We start from the raw sequence: 13,901 nt of genomic DNA, 5'->3' as shown, positions 1-13,901 counted from the left end.
CACTGTGTCCAAATACTCTCACCAGCCAAAGAGTTTTCAAAGCCTGTCATCCCATATCAGAGGAGTGGCCTCCTGGCCTGCACTGGCTTTTTTACTCCTGATTGGATGGATCCCTTTGCCCAGCCAGTGTGGCTGGTCGGAATGAACATGATCACTGGACAGCCTGTCTTACAGAACCTAAAATGACCTGCTGTCTGCTAAGTGGAGCCCCAAATTGCTGGTTACTGTCGCTTTTTCAGAGCAACGTTGGGATGCAGGGCTGTGTGCAAAGACCAAGGGCTCGATTACTCTGAGCATGGTTGTCCCTGCATGGTTTCTGCTTTGTGCTTGCAGAGTCTTGGAGAGCCTGCTGGTGTGTCTAACAACCACCGTTGTGGTGTTCGTAGCGTCCATGATTCTAGGAGAATGCCGGCAGATGTCTTCCACCAATCCTAGTGGAAACAGCACTCTGAGCCTACAGGTAACACTCGTCCTACAGAGGGGCACATTCCTGCACAGTCTCCACCGGCCCAGGAAACATGCATCTGTAAAGTGTGCCCATGTAACGCAACCTCGCTTACGTTAATATACACCCTTCATAGACGTACCCACGGAGCTTCACTAACAGACTCCATCACCTGCCGATAGGCCTGCATGTGCTGATGAAAGCTGGATGCATGAGAGAATATTGCCCCCCTGGGGCAAAGTGGTGGCAGTTGTGTATCTGGGCTCATTTCAAGTCCTGTGTCCTCTGTCTGGATGAGATTTCCCCAAAGGCAATGCTGAAAGGGGTGTGTGTTTTTTACTCCGGTCCTATTGGCAACTCCCAGTGCAGCGTGACCAGATTATAAATTAACATAATGTCTGATTGCTGTTGGTTAGGGCTCTTCATCGGAGGACGTGAATTCAAGCATCAAGACTTTCTTCTGCCCTAATGAAACCTACAACGACATGGCAACGCTCTTCTTCAACCCCCAGGAGTCAGCCATCCTGCAGCTCTTCCACCAGGATGGTGAGTGTCCAGGAGATGTCGTGCTCAGGTCCCCACCAGCATCATCAGAGTCTGGTCTAAGCCTTACCTGTGCTTCCACGGGAATCTGAGAACTAAAAGCGTCTTCAAATTCCTGCAGCTTTCAGGGCCTGCTGAGAATAGAGCCTGCGGTCCTAGCTTCCCCCTCGCTCTGTCTCGTCATCCTCACTAGTGCTCATTGGGACTCTGAGACTAAGGAGTTGCTTTGAGGTGGAGAGGAGAGTCTGCTCTGATCCCAAGGGAGGACGCTGTGAGGTCCCAGGAGGCTTGTGCCCCCTGGGTCATAACTCTTCTTGTGTTGCAGGTACTTTCAGCCCAGTCACACTCTCCCTGTTCTTCCTTCTCTATTTCTTACTGTCCTGCTGGACGTATGGGAGCTCTGTGCCCAGTGGTCTCTTTGTACCGTCGCTGCTTTGTGGGGCTGCCTTCGGACGCCTGGTCGCCAACCTCCTCAAAAGGTGCATTGCGTGCGTGTGCTGTAGAACGCTGCCGAAGCTGGCTAGACACTTGAGCAGCTTGGTCCTGATGCCAGAGCTGTGTGTGCTTCCTCCCTAGCTACATTGGGCTGGACCACATCTACTCGGGGACCTTTGCGCTGATTGGTGCGGCGGCGTTCCTGGGAGGCGTAGTCCGCATGACGATTAGCCTCACCGTTATCCTGATAGAATCCACCAATGAGATCACGTATGGGCTTCCGATAATGATCACCCTGATGGTGAGCACCATGTCTACACCCCTCTCTTGGTTCCTGGCCGGACTTTGGCTGTTCTCTGCTTGGCTGAGGGAGGCTCCTATGCATGTCCATCCTATCCACCTCCTCTCAGGTTTGAGGACCAGGAGTCCTGTGCTTGGAAAGCGGTTGAACTGGTGCTTTTCTGTCTTCCTAGGTAGCCAAATGGACAGGGGATTTCTTTAATAAGGGCATCTATGACATCCATGTGACCCTGCGAGGGGTGCCGCTGCTGGAGTGGGAGACGGAGGTGGAAATGGACAAGTAAGGACAATGCTCTTGACTGTACCTGTGTTTGAGAACTGATTATGGTTCTCTGGCCTGGTGGTAAATGCTCCTGGGGGTGGGACACCCCTTCCTCCCTCCCTACAGGACTTCATGGAAGCGTTGGGGAAGTAGCTTGAGATTGGGCATAAAGCCCCCAGTAGGGTGTGAAGCCTGGGGCTTTTCTTGAGAAAGGTGGATGGCAGAGTGATCAGAGTAAAGGCACTCCTGAGTGCTATCCCTTTCTCTGCCACTGTGGACTGGGAAAGTCACCTAATCTCTCTGGACCTCCCTTTTCCCATCTTTAAAGTGGGCTAATATCTCACCAGGGTTGGTTGGTTGATTGAAATGCATCGTTAATTAATGAGACTGGGACTTTTCAGCTTGGAAAAGAGACAACTAAGAGGGGATATTTTAGAGGTCTATAAAATCATGACTGGTGTGGAGAAAGTAAATAAGGAAGTGTTATTTACTCCTTCACATAACACAAGAACTAGGCGTCATCAAATGAAATGAATAGGTAGCAGGTTTAAAACAAACACAAGGAAGTATTTTTTCACACAACGCACAGTCAACCTGTGGCACTCTTTGCCAGAGGATGTTGTGAAGATCAAGACTATAACAGGGTTCAAAAAAGAAGGAGATAAGTTCCTGGAGGATAGATCCATCAGTGGCTATTAGCCAGGATGGGCAGGGATGGTGTCCCTAGCCTCTGTTTGCCAGAAGCTGGGAATGGGTGACAGGGGATGGATCACTTGATGATAACCTATTCTGTTCATTCCCTCTGGGGCACCTGACATTGGCTACTGTCGGAAAACAGGATCCTGGGCTAGATGGACCTTTGGTCTGACCCAATATGGCCACTCTTATGTCCAGCTAAAGAACCTATTGTTCTTGTAGTGAAGGGAGGTAGCAGGGGCAGGCTCTGTCTGACATTGCTAGAAAATCACTGTCCTATGGGTGCTTCCCCATGTACTCGTACACTTTGCTTCCTGTCAAACCGCAAAGCCTAGAGGTTGCGACAGAACACAGCAACGAAGGGCTTGGTGAAAACATTGAGGCAGTACACAGTTGCTGTTTCATGTGAAGTGTCTCTTCATTGGTTTTCCCTTTCCTGGTGGTGGTGGTGAAGAAATCCTCACGTTGTCTGTCTAAGTTAGATGGTAAGCTCTTTAGGACAGGAGCCTTTGTCATCTTGTCAATTCCTGTGATGCTATGTAGATAATGTTGCTGCCTCAGTAATCTTACAGCTGTTCTCTGCAAACAGGGTTTGTAGGAAGGGCAAAGGCAGCACTAATGTGGAATAGGTTCCTTGGGGTTCTCTCTGGTGCTGGTTCTGCACCATGCTTGTTTGCAGCGAGTATGTTGGCACCTACAGCAGTGCATTTTCTTCATTGCCTCAGGCTGAGAGCCAGCGATATCATGGAGCCCAACCTGACGTACGTGTATCCCCACACCCGGATCCAGTCGCTGGTCAGTATCCTCCGCACGACGGTCCATCACGCCTTCCCTGTGGTGACAGAGAACCGGGGGAACGAGAAGGAGTTCATGAAGGGGAACCAGCTGATCAGCAACAACATTAGATTCAAGGTAAGGAGGGAGGTGGCTGCCCAGTAACCTCAGGGATAAGGGGCTTTTCTCTGATCCTGGAGGGAGGCAGCTTCCTGTGTCATCCTGGCTGTGGCTGGTGCATGCTTCATGCTTGCCTCCGTCTGCAGCTTGTCCATGACTTTGTTCTGCAGCCGAATACATTTTGCTGTCAGGAAGTTTCCTAATATTCTAAATATGTGGCAGGAGGGATGGAGTGAAGCCATCATGCTCCATGAGGAATTCTCTCCCAAGGGCAGTGGTGGAAACTCGTTCTTTTGGGACACTTACCACCGGGCAGGGGTGGGCGGGAGGGTGTGGAATGCTCGTGAATGTGCCGTATGGAGCACTCCTGAGCTAGTAAGAAGCTGGACTAGCTGAGCAGCCCCAGGCCTGTTCCAGCTCTAGATTCTCTCATTTTTAAGAGAGTGGATCCTGCAGTCCTGGCAATTCTACAAATACCATTCCTGGGAGAGCTTTAGAGCAGATGGTCCTTTGCTGGCAACTGAGATCAGAAAGGGTTAATTCTTGCACTCCGTGCCTAGAGCACTCAGATGTTCTGCACTTTATGTGGTTCCTGACCCCCTGTTTTGCACGAGACCCATGTCCCTTGTCTAAAGGTTCTGCTCACACCACCCCTCCACCCCCCCGCAGAAATCCAGCATCCTCACCAGAGCTGGAGAGCAGCGCAAGCGGAGCCAGTCCATGAAATCTTACCCCTCAAGCGAGCTGCGCAACATGTGTGATGAGCACATCGCACCAGAGGAGCCGCCTGAGAAGGAGGATCTGCTGCAGCAGATGCTGGAGAGACGGTGAGACCCTTGGAGGTGACGATGGCTGGAAATACAGTGGGGTTTACCTGTGGTGCTTATGTGGTCCCCGTTACCATAGTAACTGAGCACCTCACATCTTTACTGTCGTTATCCTCACAACGCACTGTGAGGCAGGGCCGGGCCGTTAGCCCCATTGTACAGACGGGGAGCTGAGAGAGACTAAGTGACTCAGGGAGTCTGCAGCAGAGCAGGGACTTGAACCCAGGTCTCCCAAGTTGTAGGGCTGGTGCCTTAGCCACTGAACCATTCTTCCTCTCTCTTTACTGTACTCCAGCCCCATCCTCTCCATTCCTCCTCTAGATTTCCCTCCGGGCTCCTGCTGGGCCTGGTGTACCTGGGAGTCTCCTAGCAGCATCTCCCCCTCTTTCATAAGGGGACGTGGTGCATGTGAGGCCAGCCAGCCAGCTGTATCTGCAGCATGGGCGGTGGCAGTGCAAAGTTTTCCCCCCTCGTGTGCCTCGCCCGGCCTGGGTGATCCCTGCTGAGCTTGCAGCCAGTGTCCTACTGCGCTGGTCTGGTTTCACAATGTGGACAGCAGCCTGCTGGGACCTGGGCTGGGACCCCCAGCTGATTTTCACACACATGCGTGGTTTAATGGTCCGAGCAGGGGCTCTGGGTTGGGAAGGCTGGTTTCTGGTCTGCTTCTGCCACTGAGTTGCTGTGTTGGGGCAAGTCACTTAACCTCTTTGCCTCGGTTTCCTGATCTGTACGAGAGATGGGCAAGTGTTTTCTCCATTGTGACGTGCTTTGAAATGCTTGCATGAAAGGCACTCAGTGTGGACCAAGCACTTCACAGCTGTCAGACAGTATCTATTCTGGTGGTTCTGTTCCTCTGCCATTGTTACTTTAAGTACTTCCAAGCAGTACCCATTGTAACAAGTGGTGTGAAATCTGTCATAGATACACTCCCTACCCCAACCTGTACCCAGACCAGTCCCCGAGTGAAGAGTGGACCATGGAGGAACGCTTCCGACCTCTGACGTTCCACGGCCTGATCTTACGCTCGCAGCTGGTTACCCTGCTCGTCCGAGGAGTCTGTTACTCTGAGAGTCAGTCGGTGGGTCTTGCAGATTCTGGGGCAGATGAGGATTCTCTGTGGGCAGGGAGGAATTGGGAAGACGGCATCCCCAGGGGCTGGCATGCAGTATTTTAAACTCCATCGTCCCCGTAGAACAGTGAATCCTCCCTTTTGTCTGCAAAGTGAGAACTATTCCTGTTATGTAACTGTGCAAGCACAGGGGAAGGCGCAGCTACCAAACAATAGCAGCTTGTCTATGAATATACCCGGTGTATTGCATAGAGGTGACATCCCCTTGTGGGAGGGGAGAGGTCTGACTACCCATAGTGCACCCATCAGCATGGTGTTATTGTCCCCCGTGTCTCTGCATCTCAGTGGTTTGCTGGACAGAGGTATCTCCAGGCGTGTAGCAAGAGAAATGATCCAGCCTGTTTGGTGCCCAACTCCCACAAAGTATCCTGGTGCCGCCTTCCAAAGGTGGGAATAGACCCTCCATGGGATTGGAGAACAAATCAGTCCTTTCCTCTCCTCTGCCAAAAGCGTGACTCCTTGTATTGTTTAAATGTGCCCTGTGCCATTGTGAATTGTTGCCAAGAATCCCTCTCCAGACGTGTGTAACTCCCTGAGCTTGTCGGCGGGACTGGGAGGGTTGCTGAGAGCACCAGTCTCAGCTATGCCCTTGTGTGGCTTCAGCCATTCATCTGCTTTAGGAAGGGCGATGCTTCTCCTCAGCGAGGCTTTTTCATTTTTCAACTGCAGAGCACCAGCCAGCCTCGACTGTCGTATGCCGAGATGGCTGAGGATTACCCCCGTTACCCCGATATTCATGACCTGGACCTCACGCTGCTGAACCCCCGCATGATAGTGGTAAGAGATGCTGAGGGGACCCTGTTGCCGTGTTGTGGTGCCCTTTCTCCCTGATGCACATTCTCAGGAATGCTCCAAAGACCTCTTAAAAATGCTTCCCTGGCCTGGGGTTATGGAGACACTTTATACCTAATCTTACTCCCAAATTCCAATTCTGGTCTCCCCAGGCTGCTGCTTTAGGGTGAGCCCAGGTTCAAATCCACTCCGGGTGACAGTGACTAAAAATCCTGCACCTCTGACATCTCTGTCTGAACTACTCTTCCGACCACTTCCTAGCTGCCTGGATTTAAGAAATCAATTGAATGTTAGTGGGACAACAGCTCCTGTTCTCACTAGACTTGACTCTTGGTTTAAGTGAATATGGATCTCACTTGTACCTGTTCAAAATCTCCCTGCCGTTGGATTGGACCAGCAGGCTCAGCCAGCATGCCTGAAAGGGCCCAAGACTCATGGAGTCTACAGGGCTAAAGCACCCTTATCATCCCCTCGCTTCCAGGAGAATGGACATTCACTTGGAAACTACCTGGTAGAAATGACCTTGGTGTTTTCTTCTTGACTCTCCCCAGGATGTCACCCCTTACATGAACCCATCTCCCTTCACGGTCTCTCCTAACACCCATGCCTCGCAAGTCTTCAACCTGTTTAGGACAATGGGGCTCAGGCACTTACCAGTGGTGAATGCAGTGGGAGAGGTGAGTCCATACTGCGGCCATGTCCTGGCTGGGTGGGGCATTATGGGGCCTGCCCCATGCTCCATTTCAGTCCCAGATTGATGTTGAACAAACCCATTCTGACAGCGAGCAGAATGTGACTTTCAGGGGTTGGAGAAACCTCTCTCTCTGGTAATAAAGTTGAAACCTTCACCTGTCCCGAGTCTGGATCCAGCGCAGGGGTCTTAGTCCACTTTCCAGTGGGCCAGGGTCCACTTGACAAAACGCACCACAAATGGCACTAATTGCCCCCTGTTTTGGCAGCTTCTGCAGCCAAAGAAGACTGAAAGCCCCTGGGAGCGATCTGTCCAGGTTGGGCACATCCGTCTATTAAACAGGAATTTACATTGTCTTCGTAAGAGCTGAGACAGTCAAGTATAGAACCAATCCAATTATCCAGAACTGTTGTGGCATTTTGCAGTGCCCCAAAGTGCCCAGCAGGTGTCCTCAGCTTCCCATAAACATAGTAAAGAGTCAGCATCCCCTCACTAGTGCTGGAGCCGGATAAGAAAATCCGGAAAGCATACCAGGACTAACCGCAGAATGTGTGCGGGAGAGGGTCTTGCTCATGTATTGGGTGAGCTGTTGCACTGGTGGGTCTCTTGACAGGGTTTATCATGTGACATGAAGCCAAGTTGCCCCAGAGATTATACATGTCATCCTCTTATCTAACGCCTAGAATTAGCTCAGGTGTATTTCAGGGACATAACTGATGTGGTAGGCAAGGATGAGGCTGCAGAAGCTTTCTCTGAATGTCAGGATTTACGATGTTTGCCCCACTGAGCCTGCTAGTGGAAAGCAAACGTTGCAAGCAAGGGCTATTGAGCGGTTATGCATTTTCTACTGTGACCCTACAGAGTATATGAAAGGATCCTAGCGCTAATCTTTAAATGCATTCCCATTCTGCTGAACACCACCTGGTGTTTCTGCCACTGACCGCACTTCACGAGATTTAAATCTTCCCCGAGCAGCGCTGTAGGAGAGGGCGGTGGTGGCTTCTCTCTGAGACCAGGAAGCAGCCAGCACTTTACCTTGTTTAGTCGTAGTCCGCTAGCTCTCCTGGGTTGGCTAGAATGCATTGCTGCTACCGTAAGTCTCCCATGTGATGTCCCACCACGGGGTTCATGGGCGTGTCTCTCTAGTACACCCATACGAGGGTTCTGCTGGCCAGAGGAGCCAGCGGATGGACTCTGAGGCTAAAAAGGCAATTAACAAAATTAGCTAAAATGTCTTGATACAGAAGTGCCGAATGCTGCTGGCTCATGAGGAGAGTCCAGCACATCTCCGGGCCTGAGTCAGCCCTTTTATTGGCCCTTACAGTAAAAGTTAAGCTGGGTAGAAGTGTGGGGAGATCCTGGCTTTAGCTGCCTTTGAAGCTGTAGTCTGTAGTATTCCCTGGCTGTGTTCCTCCCTCCCTCAGATTTCCTATTCTGAGCATGGAGCTGTTCCCGGGGGTGAGGAAAGAGGGTGCTGGGGACCCGGTCACATACAGCTGGGCCGTGACCAGACAGGCAGTTTCGGAAGAGTGGGTGTCCAAAAGCAAGCTAACATACGGGACAGAGGAGTTTCTTTCCGACATGGTACTCTGAGATGTAACTAGCACAATCTAGAAACGGCTGAAAATAGATGAAGCAGATTATGCATGATATTATAGAGGGGGTGACTAGAAACCTGGCTACTTGGACCCTACGGAAGGTGAGTTGAAAGAAACTGATCTAGAGACGGTTTCACTCTTTTCCGCGGAGACTGGAGATCATTAACACATTGGCCCAAAGCGTTCCTTTTAGCTGCTTCACTTTAAGCATCCTTTCTTTCCCACGGTGCTGAGCGCCTGCTGCTCCCAGTGATACACTCAGCACCTCCGACATTCCAGCCGCAGAGGTGCCCAACTCGATGCACATCATTATATAGCGCACGAAGCAACACCACCCCATATGGGCAGTATTAAACCAGTTTCAGATGGAGGAAGTCTGAGGTTGGTGACTTGTCTGTGGTCTCGACTAGATGCAGATTTTGTACCAATGTAACTATTTTGGTTAGCAGTCTGATTTTTCCTACAGATGTAGGAACAGCCCCATGGATATAAAATTGCCTTATACCAGTACAGCTTATTCCCCTTTCCACATGGTTATAAAGTACCTTCATACTGCTATTACTACATCCATGGTAGGGTTGTGCTACCATTATACCAGTATACATTGGCGTGACTTGTGTGTGTAGACAAACCCTAAGAAAGAGAATCCTGTCAGAGCAGGGATTAGAACTTGAACCCGCTCCCAGCCCTGTGTCTAGACCAAGCCTCTCGGAGAATTGCCCAAGCCTTCTCACCTGGTTTTTTCAGGTCAGCCAGAAGAAACACTACTGCCTCCTCTCCTCCACCAAGCCCGTGTCTCCTAACATGAGTCGGTGAGACTGACTTGTATGGTTTCCTCTCTCCCCTCACCAGATTGTTGGAATAATAACTCGACACAACCTGACTCATGAATTTCTGCAGGCAAGACTGAGACAGCACTACCAAACCATCTGAGCCTGCTGTCGGTATGGCTCCCTCCTTCCTCCAAGCCTGCACATGCCCTCGCTTTCTGCTTGGATGCCCCATGACCAAGGACATGACGGATGGCTTCTCTCCCACGCAGTCTGGGGACCAGAGAACATCTCGCTGGCAGAGAGTAGAGGAGCTATCTGAGTCCAGAGCTTCTGGCCAGCCCCAGAGAGGTGCTGCTTTGACTGCTCTTGGCCAGAATGCTCTCTTCTCTCCTGCCGTCTCCTTTCATCAGAAGTTGCCCTGATGCTGCTCTTCCTATAGAAATGCCTGCAGTTTGGAGGGTAACAATATCGCCAGCTACGCCATGTCCCACGTGGAGGAGTGCAGCAAATTTCCCCTCCCTTCTCTTGTTGATTTCTTTTCCCTTCCCAGTTCTGCTGAAGTAGTTGCCTTACTCGCACGAGAAGGGGTCATTGTCAAAGCTGAGAGCACCCCCTGCAATTTGCTAATATCCTCAAACACTAAATTGCTGGTTATTCTCAGTGGCATTAAAACTACACCTCCTTGGGGGGCGTGGGGAATTTTCTGCCATCAGGAACTCTTAATTGTCCAGGTTTTTCACTCTGGCTTCATGTTTTTCAGTTCAGTTCTTAAAGCTCCTAATTTCTTAATGTCCTTCGGTGCCGGAATCCCTGCTATGGATTAGTCTGACAGCAGCTGGCTGCTGAGAGCATCTGGGCAAGTCAAGAATCCAAAACAGCTTGGTTCTAATTACTGTTCTGGATTAGAAACCCTTAATGCCCCCACAAAACAACTCGGAAGAGAGAAATCCCGTCAACCTCATCAGCTGTTGCCAATGATTCCCCTTAGAAGAGAAGTCTTTTATAAGACACTCTTGTCCCTTCCTTGTAATGCTATGTTGCACCTCTTTGGAGCATTATGTAGTGCCCTCCCGCAGAGATCCAGTGATAAGAGCCTGGTTTCACTCGGGGGTTCTGGATTCCAGGGGCATCTTTACAGTCAGGGCTGTGGAGATGGAGGAAATCTCTTTTCTCAGCCCGGCAAGCCCCGAGCTCACTACGGGGAAGAGCATGAGCGTTACTCCTCCAGCTCCGATTCAGCAGCGACAGCAGCAGGGTTGGCTTCTGTTGGCTTCACGGAAAGAGAAGGTGCGATTCATGCTGCGGCCAGCCAGAAGGGGCTCTGGGAGGTTGAGACTGCCAGCCAGCGCTCCGCAGAGCAGTTAGTGGAAGGGCTTTTGGCAGCTCTAAGAGCACTTGGGATGTTTGTTGCAACCGCAGAATCCACCTGCAGGGAAAAGTCAGCATTTAGGAGCCAGTCACAGCCAGTCTGGTGCTCTGGCAGGTACCATCCTGGCAGCACCTGTGTCATTCCAGCAGGCTCCTGCCCTTGTGGGTTTTGCATTCAGATAACTGTGGGAAGCCAGCTTCATGCCTTCAGGGGCTACAGAACTGATTGGCTTGATAAAGCACAGAGCATTCTTGCTTCCTCTGAGACTGGCCCAGCTAACCTGTGGAATGCATCCCAGGAAAGGTTCCCCACAGCCCTCTTACCAGCCCTTCGGTTAACCTGTTCCACGCCATACCGGGCTTTAGCTAGCCGTGACAGGAGCTGCTGTTTTAGGAGTCTGTTTTATTTTAAAACTGAGCCATCTTGAGGGCTCTTCTTTCCAAGCATAGAGGGATTGCAAAACCTGTGTTTTCACATGTCCGTTGCAGAGTCCGTGATCTGCAAGCTGAGTTTGTCTGGGGAAGCTGTGTGTTCCCATGCTGGGCTGTGGCCGAGGTTGCTGTGCTCTGACTTCTCTAAGGTAACAGGTAGCGTGCACAGAACACAAGTGCCGCACACTGTACCCTTCATTAGGCAAGTCTCTTTTGGTAATTGGTGAAGCTTTCCCCTGCAGCCCAGGTTGCGGGGGGCTGAGTTGGTACAGGGAGATCCAGTCTCTGGGGGTATCTACACCATACAAAGAACCAGATCATAGGAGTTTGTGTTGTAGATAGGAGATAATTCTGTCGTATCTGCATTACAGCCTGTAACCGGCCAAAGGATGAAAGAAGGTCCCCTGACTCTGTTCTGACATATATAGTGGAGAAAGGCCCCCCCGCATATAGGGCAGGGCTCAGCTGCATATTGGTTTATTCACTTTGGAGATTTTCTTTAGTCACTTCCAGTGAAATTTCGCAAACCCTTCCCTGGGCCTCGTCTTTCCCCCTCCTCTTACGAGACTGGCAGCAGACTTCCTGTGAAGCCCTGCTCCTCCCTGAGTCTGGAGCAGAGGTCTTGGCCCTCCTTGCCTATCCTGCTAAGTGGAGAGGGAGGAGCCTTGCTACATGTAGTGCAAAACTTCCCTTCAGCAAGTGACTTTCACCCTCCTGGGTCCATCTGGTTATAGCATCCAAGTTCTGCATTCCAGCCCGGGTGGTGTCCTGTGTGACCAGCATGCATGGAACACGTTCCTCACACCTTCCCCCCCAGCTTGCGTCAGCTGTTCAGTCTCCTCCACCATTCCAAATAGCATGTGTGCTCAGGAGAACCTTCCAGGGTAGCCCGAATGGTGGGTGTTGATCCTTCAGCTCCCCAGAGCGAAGTAAAGGCATCTTCCCAGGGCCAGCACCTATCTTGTACTCCTTCCACTTGGGCTCCACAGCTGTGGTGGGAGTGGCACGCTCGTACTTCTCTGAGCCTGTCGGAAAGATGGCTCAGTCCCAGCTGCCCGTGCAGTTCTTCAGGGAGATCTTTGGTTAACGGAGTCTAAATGACTGTCAAGTGGGTTGACTTTGGCTTGTGCTTTTGACTTTTAGGGGGCGCCTTGCTCTACATAAGCGGACTAAGGGTCTTCAGCCTGTTTCACCCATATCTAGAGCGGGCTTGTTAGTAACTCGCTTTCCCTATGCTTTGGGGCAGGAGGAGCACTGGTTTCCATGGCTGGAAAGAGACTGAACTGGTCCAAGAAACTCCAGGACATATCCCCTCCCCCATTCTCCCCCAAGATGAACTGGAAGTTTGAAATATACTTGTGTTGCACTAGCTTCCATTCCAAAGGGTTCTGGCACCTGGACAGTCCCAATGTGCAGTAAAACAATCACACTTCATTAGGGTTACCTTAGAGTTCAGGCATTTAAGGCACAAACCACAAGATGCAGCAGCCATGTACTCCCTCTATCTCTTCATAAGCCCAGTGAGAGATCCGGTCCCTGCCGCTCTACTCAGTTGCTATATGAGAGTTCACTTACCTCCCCCCACCCACTAAAATAGGGCTTCTTAACTCTGTGTCGGTCGCCTTTGCCCGTCATGTCCTGTTTATTCAGTACATAAGTCATGGCAGTATATTTTGCCACACCATATCTTGGCCTCATTAATGAGTCATAGAGCTGGGAGCCCCAGGCAAGCCGAGCTGAAACATCTTGCCCAGGTATGTCTGGGCACTAGCCATGCCTTACCTTGCAAAGGCTGCCGGACTCCACCCCGTGCTCAGCCGCACCTGCTCTGCCTAAGCATCCATCTTACTAAAAACCTAGAGCTCGAGGAAAGCAGTTCCTTTCACTGCTGCAGCCAGGAGAACATAACTGGCCACTGTGGCACTCTGCCAGCCTCTTTAAAGGGAAATCTACAAATGGACTCACCAGGTGTGCTCAACAGTATTGCATATGGCCCAGAGCAGGGCAAGTTCCTCTTTCAGAAATGAAGGGGTTCATGCATCTCAGAACCCCACTCAGAGAAGAGCATCCAACACAGCCAGGGGCTCTCGCGTGTGCCACTTACGAGGGGTGCAAAGGATCCCGGATCCTCTTCTCAGCCAAGACTGCTCAGACAGCCGACCACTGAACTCCCTTCTCGCAAACCTTAACTGCTTCTGGTCTGGCACCGATTGCTAAACAGCTGACAAAGAAACTATACAGGTGCCTGTAATTCTTATCAGAGTAACACTAAGGGAGAGAGTCCACGTAGTGGATCAGTATTGATGTCAAAAGCTCAGGATAGTAGAGGGGGCTGTCTCCTGCTTCCTGGGTTCCTGTGCAGTGTTAACACCGGGTAGCAAGTCTTAACTTCTCTGTACTATGAGCCATGCCAGGGCAGCCACTTATTTTCTTTTTGTTTTGTTTTTTGCACTGTTTTGTTATGAGATGATGTAAGCTAATTCCACGTTGTATATAAACTGTATTTTTGTTAAATTTGTATGAATATATTTTTTATTTGAACTTTGGCACTTGGGATGTCATCCTGTAACCATAACATGTCTGAGAGTAAAATGTCATTGTGTGTCCTTCTGCACCTGCTGGGCTCTGTGATCTTCTTCCTCCCCGTTGTATGGTTTGTTTAAATTTTATTTTTGACTTTTTTCATCCCAATAATAAAAATGGTCTAACAGCCTTA

The 13,901-nt window shown here is 50.7% G+C and overlaps 1 protein-coding gene across 3 annotated transcripts in view; it reads left to right on the top strand.

The window, feature by feature from the left end:
• CLCN6 (chloride voltage-gated channel 6) overlaps nt 1–13,901 on the top strand; it is a 25,307-nt gene extending 11,406 nt beyond the window's left edge. Inside the window, exons 13-23 of one of the 3 annotated variants that reach the window (XM_037880977.2) lie at nt 334–460; nt 862–991; nt 1,314–1,467; nt 1,565–1,724; nt 1,897–2,003; nt 3,407–3,593; nt 4,245–4,402; nt 5,324–5,480; nt 6,201–6,308; nt 6,875–7,000; nt 9,465–13,901. In XM_037880977.2, the coding sequence (XP_037736905.1) occupies nt 334–460; nt 862–991; nt 1,314–1,467; nt 1,565–1,724; nt 1,897–2,003; nt 3,407–3,593; nt 4,245–4,402; nt 5,324–5,480; nt 6,201–6,308; nt 6,875–7,000; nt 9,465–9,545 (1,495 nt within the window). In that variant the 3' untranslated portion in view covers nt 9,546–13,901. Of the gene's footprint in view, nt 1–333; nt 461–861; nt 992–1,313; nt 1,468–1,564; nt 1,725–1,896; nt 2,004–3,406; nt 3,594–4,244; nt 4,403–5,323; nt 5,481–6,200; nt 6,309–6,874; nt 7,001–9,359 lie in introns of all 3 variants that reach the window. The other 2 variants (XM_043531892.1, XM_043531893.1) reach the window with 2 other exon arrangements.

The sequence above is a fragment of the Chelonia mydas genome, chromosome 18 (assembly GCF_015237465.2).
Source record: "Chelonia mydas isolate rCheMyd1 chromosome 18, rCheMyd1.pri.v2, whole genome shotgun sequence".
NCBI classification, from domain to species: domain Eukaryota; kingdom Metazoa; phylum Chordata; order Testudines; family Cheloniidae; genus Chelonia; species Chelonia mydas.
The sequence above is the reverse complement of the archived record's forward strand: the minus strand, read 5'-3'. Positions and strand labels throughout refer to the sequence as shown.